The 6,223-nt window shown below is 40.7% G+C and overlaps 1 protein-coding gene across 1 annotated transcript; it reads left to right on the top strand.

Annotated features, from left to right (window-relative positions):
- The first annotated feature begins 530 nt into the window (after positions 1-530).
- LOC136443198 (proprotein convertase subtilisin/kexin type 4-like) lies at positions 531-1,998 on the top strand. The gene is made up of 3 exons (XM_066440338.1): positions 531-734; positions 1,110-1,246; positions 1,592-1,998. Exons 1-3 carry the CDS (start codon positions 634-636, stop codon positions 1,849-1,851), a joined length of 498 nt encoding a protein of 165 aa, XP_066296435.1. The 5' UTR covers positions 531-633; the 3' UTR covers positions 1,852-1,998.
- Positions 1,999-6,223: the final 4,225 nt, after the last annotated feature.

Genomic DNA, 6,223 nt, shown 5'->3' with positions numbered 1-6,223 from the left:
GGGCTGCTGGATGCGTCAAAGCTTGTTGACGCTGCGCTGACCTGGACCAGTGTGCCTGCCCTGCAGACCTGCGAGATGGTACACACACCACCAGCACCGGGGTAAGGGTTACTCACTCTTCCATGGTAGAAGAGATGTTTAAGATATATCTTATGATATTATACAGCTAGAAGATTTTGTAATAATCTTAAAATGACCTTTTGAGGTGCTGTTGTTTATTGTATTTTCATAGTCGCTACCATTGAGTAAACAACAAAGCTGTTTTCTGGGCGTGAGTGCTTAAGACATCAAGGGAGAGAAAATTATTTCCATTTTCTTCCACTACATATGCTTGTAATGCGTTTACATGGACGTATAAGGTAACATGTAAGCTGTATTGCACTGAGAGTAGCTCACCTACTAGTAGATGTACATGAATTATGTACCTTTTGAGATTCTTTCATTCAATGTGCAACAAATACAAAGGTTAGATGTTTATGCAGGATTACATTGTATTGTAGATCAGTTCAGTTTTTAATGATTGTTTTTTTTTGTCTCCAACAATTTCTTAGGCTGTCCGTCCCCCAGACTGGCAGCCTGACCTTGACCGTCGACTACTCCCAAAGTTCATGTGCGGGGGTCAACATCAGGTTCATGGAGGCAGCCGTGCTGACCTTGGACTACCAGTACCAGCGTAGAGGTCACCTTGAAGGCACCTTGACCTCTCCTATGGGCACCACGTCTCTCGTGTTGAGGTAATTATAACCTCATTTAACATCAATCCGCCAGGTTACATAATTCTGCCACTTAAAAAAACAGTGGGTTTGAGAGATCTCTAGTGCAGCACCCTCCAGGTATATATGCACAGTTCAGATATACAGGGACGTTGTTTTAACTAAAAGTAAGAAGAAACAGAGCAGTAGTTTGTTAGGCTAGCTAGACCATGTGAAGGTAAACATCTAGTATATACCTGGAAAAATGTTGAGTGAAATCCTCTTCATGGCGACCACCTGTCCATCGCGACCGTTTTTGCTCGGATCCCCGGGTGGTTGCCTTGGGCAGGTTTGAATGTACATGTATATTTACTTGCATTTGTTACCTTTTTCATCCTTGTTGTTGTATTTCCGCAGACACCGAGACTTGGATATTGTGGAGAGCCCGCCTGTGGTGGATCAGGACTTTATGAGCGTCCAGTTCTGGGGGGAGAACCCCATGGGAACATGGACGTTTGAGCTCAGGAACTTCTACCCGAATTTCACAGGCAACGGTGGGTACATTTTATATCTGTTCTTGTTCTCTTGGAAGGTTAACACTTGTCAGGGAGAAAGTTCTGACTTTTGTAATCCATGGAAACAAGCTGTTGCTTTAGAAGGACTTGGAGACTGGTGTTTGGACAGTATAAAGATGTTGCCACATGGGGGCTTTGCAAAAAGGATACAGTCCCAACTGCGACTAAGAGATAATGTTCCTCACCAGAAAGTTGAGATATGAACAAGGTTCAAGTTGTTTAGAGCTTAAAAACTCCCAGACATTTTTTTTTTCAAATTCAGTTACTCGTAAATTGTTTTACCCAAATCTTTCTGTATGCTAATTATTGTGATGTCCATTTTAGGTACCCTGAATAAGTGGACCCTGACCTTATATGGCACCGAGACGGATCCTATGGCGGGGAACACGTTGCCTGCAGCGCCTGGTACCACCTGTGTGTCTGACTGCTCCAACGCCAGCTTGGTACTGCCGACTACAGCCACTACCCTCCTTTCCTCCACACTGCTGGCCAGTACGGTCGTGGGGGCTGTTAGCGGGGGGAGCGCTCTGTCTGGGGCTAGACTACTGGGGCTTCTGGTGGCTTCTGTCTACCTCATGTTGTAAAGATATGGAGGGTCTATAAGATTATTACCTGAAGTAACATTATATGCTAGGGTCACATTTCCTTACCGGGGCCCGGCCGGGCTGTTTGCGGAAACGAAAAATCAAAGTGTATGTCAATAAATTTGCGCAAGCTATGCTCTTAAATAATTTTGGGTACGTTTTGTGTTTTCGTTGTCTTTCATATCATGCTTTTCATTCCCAAGGACTGCCCGGCCGGGCCCCGGATTGGAAATGTGACCCTAGCAATACTTAGGAAAAAATTATGCTATTTTTGCAAACGGTGACTTGTTGTGTTTGTAATGTCAACTCTCGTAATTCCTGGGTAGCTTAAGACCGGTCACCATTAAGAAAACAGTGAATTAAAGAGTGTCAAGGTATGCGCACTTCAGATATCTACAAGTGTTCAAAGAAATTCTTGAGAAGGCCTTACTGAGTTTTTTGTTTTGTTTTTTTTAGTGTGGCAGTCTTACTGCATACCCAGCAGAATTATGGAAGTTGATGTTACTTGTTTTTACAGTTTTACGAATTTTTTGCTGAAGCACTTTTTTTAAAACTTCCTTTAGACTTCAAGGAACTAGTGAAGAAAATTATCTAAAATCAGATGTTGATTTGTTGAAGTGTTTTTAGCCAACATTTTTCTGAAGCATTTTTAGCCAACTTTGTCTTTGACAGAAGCTGAACAAGATGAAGACAGAGAAAAAGAAGAGAAGAAGGAAGAAGGGAAGGAAACAGAGGAAAAACCGTAATAAGAAAATCTGTGATCTGTACAGGATCCTGAGTCAGGTCCTGGGGTTGGAGAATGTGCAGCCTGCTGTTTGTTCAACTTAGAAGCACTGGAAATGTAGAAATATTCGCGGTGGTTTTATGTTCGCGGTTTTTGCGGCGACTGTACACCGCGAATTAAAAATCACCGCAAACATTTTTGTCCAATGCTGTAGCAGCATGTGACTATAGCGCTGCAGCGAACGTAAAACCCACAGCGAACACTCCATTTTCGCCTTAGCGACAAATAAAAACCACTCAAACTTAAATGCACTTACAGTATCAAAAATCTTTAGACATTTTATAAATGATCACTTTGTGGTTCATGCATTTGTAGATCACTTCAGTGGGTGCTAGCCTTGTATTTGGTAGGTCGTGAATTTGATCCCTGGGCGAGTCATACCAAAGACTTTTAAAAAAGATATATAGTAGTGCTTTCTCTGCTTAGCACTCAGCTCTTATGAGAAAGAGAACACACGCCACTACCAGTGGACTAGCCTCCTGCTTGCACAAAGTTGTGTGGCCCAAGGGCTACAGAAAGAAACACACAATATGGTTTCAGAGAGATTTTTGCAGATATTACATGAATACAGTGCCTTCTATCTTCTGCACCAAAAAGAGACTCAGCAAAGGTGCCTTTAATTGTTGCAAAGAATTATCTACTGTATATCAATACAACACTTTTAGCTCTTAGTGAAAAAGGAGACCACTTTTTTTTTATATACAAATACCTGTAGGCTGTGCCTTCATGTACATAGTGATTTTCATACATGAAAAAAGTTCTTATCAATATGAATTGTAAATGTTTTCAAAGAGGAAAAATAAATGTGTGGTCAATTAGGAAAATATTGTCATTGGAAATGTTTTCACAAAAGCTTCATCTTTTATGCGTAGATTTAGACATAGTTGTCAAAGTATTCGCAGATCTGAAAAAACAAATTCTAAGAAAATTCCTGCTAATAGACATATTTCTTTTAGATGCCTGCGTTGTCAATTATATTTTTGCCAGATTTGATGGCAAACTTCACCCATCTAAATGTAAATAGCATAATTTGAGTCGCACAAAAGCTATTTTCTCTATTGTTGCAAAATGACATAAAATATAAACCAAAAATAAACTATTATAAAATTATCAAAGATTATATATATTTACAATATCTAAGAGGTGTAATGTCTTTAAATTTCTAAAGTCAAAGGAATTGCAATGCTTGATGTCAATCAGATCTTTTATTATGTATTGTGTCTAATTTGTTAAGGTTGGTGTGTTAAAATCCAAAGTGTGCTTAAACTTTGTATGACCTTGTTAGTAGATTTGTAAAGGAGACAACACATTGAGTTTGTTGCAATAAAACACTACAACTACGTGCTAAGATTTGTTGTTGCACAATTATTTTTATTGCTTTATCATATTCTGTGGAACCCCCACTTCTATGAAAATGATTGACATACAAAGTGAAATTATTTGGACCATGGATGCCATCCCATACATGGCCACTGTGAATTTTCTGTAATTTCATTTGGTGCACATGTTGAAACCCAGTTACATGTGTACATGTACAAGGGACTCAAAAACTCTATTTTATCGACGTCTAATCTTCTTCTTTCAATGTCATCCTCAATTGAGGTGAAGCATAATCTGTTCAAGTAGCTAGCGGCAGTGCTATGCGCTTTGCTATGACTTGCATATTTAGCCAACAATATATTCACCCTCTAAGTGTGTTGAGTTATTTTACGTACAGAGGTTTGACACTTGAGGTATTCACGGTGGTATCGCCGGCTTTACGTCACCATCCAAAATGACGCATGCAATCCCTTACATCATGTCCGAGCTGGGACTGAACCCAGGGCCATGGACCCATGGACGACAATCACACAAGATAAAACACCCCATATCCCTTGTAGTAAACAGTTTTCATGAACTTGCAATTGGCGTTATGTTATAGTAGATGCTAACAATTACATGTACATGATGCTACGGAACTTGTTTTATGGACGACAAGCACACCAAAAACGTGCCATAGCTTAGACTCTAACAGTCTCCCCCGGTCGCTGGGAAAATAGTAGAAATTGGCCAAATAGAGTCAAATGTTTGAAGGGAGTCGGCTACGGAGATAGGGTCAAATTGAAGGTAGTTGGCTACGGAGATAGGGTCAAATTGAAGGTAGTTGGCTACGGAGAGAGGGTCAAATTCGCAACCTCGGTTGCGAATCTCCGTAGCCAACTCCCTTCAAACATTTGACTCTATTTGGCCAATTTCTACTATTTTCCCAGCGACCGGGGGAGACTGGTAGAGTCTAGCCATAGCCCCTTTAGGTTAACAGTTTTCCCGACCTGTGAAAGTTTCGCGCCTAACAGCTGGCAACCGTACAGAGGAGAACCCGATGGGTGTTAACTCCATTTTTGGGTCATGAAGACCATAAATATTGATAACAAACGTAATAAACCCCGCTTAGACTGATAATGAGTACGATTGGCGTGGTATCCACTTGAAGCAGGGTACGAAGGCCACAAAGTAATTAAACTACGTTTTAGTGAATAATTCACACGTAAGAGGTTTTAAGGGATGGTTTCTTCTTTTGAAGTGCACATTTCTAAGTTTCTCCCAACGCTGTGTTTAAAGCTGTTTGCTTTAGTCACAGTGACATTTTTTCGGGATTCCGGTCTCTTGCAACAGTTTCTTTCCCAAATAAGCCGTCATTCATGCAAGGCCACCTTACTTTCCAACAAGTTACAGAGATATTGACGTCATTCTCGCTTACTTGTCTCCTGTTGACTTAACGTTATCTATGATTACAACTTAAGAGCAGCTGTCTGTAAAAACCAAGCATAAAATGAAATTTTCTTAGATTTTGTGTGGTGGTAGGGTCTTGGACCAAACCTACAAAAATGGGAAAGTTTTTGGTCGGAGGTTACCAGTTGCCATGGTAACGGCCATTTTTCAAAATGGCGGATTTTCGCCTTGTGAAGGCCTCTCTCTCGCTCAAAATGGACCATCTTTGGCCTACTGTAACTCCCACAAATGAATAGAAATGTTGCTGCCTCTAATATATTATATTTTCCATATCTTAACAAGAATAACGATGCAAAGTGCAAAGTGTGGCTCGAAATGTTTTCGCAGTGAGATGCAACAAACGTTTAAAGATAACCTGTTTTTGTGAAATTTCAAAATTGACAAAACGCCATTTTTTGGACGTTTTTAGCAAGCAATACCTCCTTAAAGGGCACTTCAAATTTGTTGATTTTTGGCACAGCTCTAGTTTAGATCTTATTATATATCATATTAAAAAATAAGTCTGGGTTCTTGATGGGGCGGGCCACAGTGACCCGGAGACTAAGCCATCAGACACTTTGCATCGTTATTCTTGTTAAGGTATGGATAATATGATATGACTCCATCGTTCTCCTCAGACGGCTGATGTGCTGGGAGGTGCGAGACGTTCTGTACGACACAACACCGAAGAACAGCCGAAGTTATGCCTATAAGAAGTACATCCCCACCGCCGAGGAACTCGCTAACCTCCGCCGGTGGAAAGCCGTGGATTACTTACTGTACGACACGTTCAACGTCTCCTTGTGGAGAAAGATTGCAGCACAGGTAAGATAGTTTTGC

Source organism: Branchiostoma lanceolatum, chromosome 10 (genome assembly GCF_035083965.1).
Source record: "Branchiostoma lanceolatum isolate klBraLanc5 chromosome 10, klBraLanc5.hap2, whole genome shotgun sequence".
NCBI lineage: Eukaryota > Metazoa > Chordata > Leptocardii > Amphioxiformes > Branchiostomatidae > Branchiostoma > Branchiostoma lanceolatum.
Note: the sequence above shows the minus strand (reverse complement) of the source record. Positions and strands in the feature narration are given on the sequence as shown.

Excerpts from the sequence above, each read along its gene's own strand:
- LOC136443198 (XM_066440338.1), top strand. The coding sequence starts at position 634 with ATGGAGGCAGCCGTGCTGACCTTGGACTACCAGTACCAGCGTAGAGGT. Across the intron at positions 735-1,109 it reads ACCACGTCTCTCGTGTTGAG|ACACCGAGACTTGGATATTG; the intron begins GTAATTATAACC and ends GTATTTCCGCAG. Across the intron at positions 1,247-1,591 it reads CCCGAATTTCACAGGCAACG|GTACCCTGAATAAGTGGACC; the intron begins GTGGGTACATTT and ends TGTCCATTTTAG.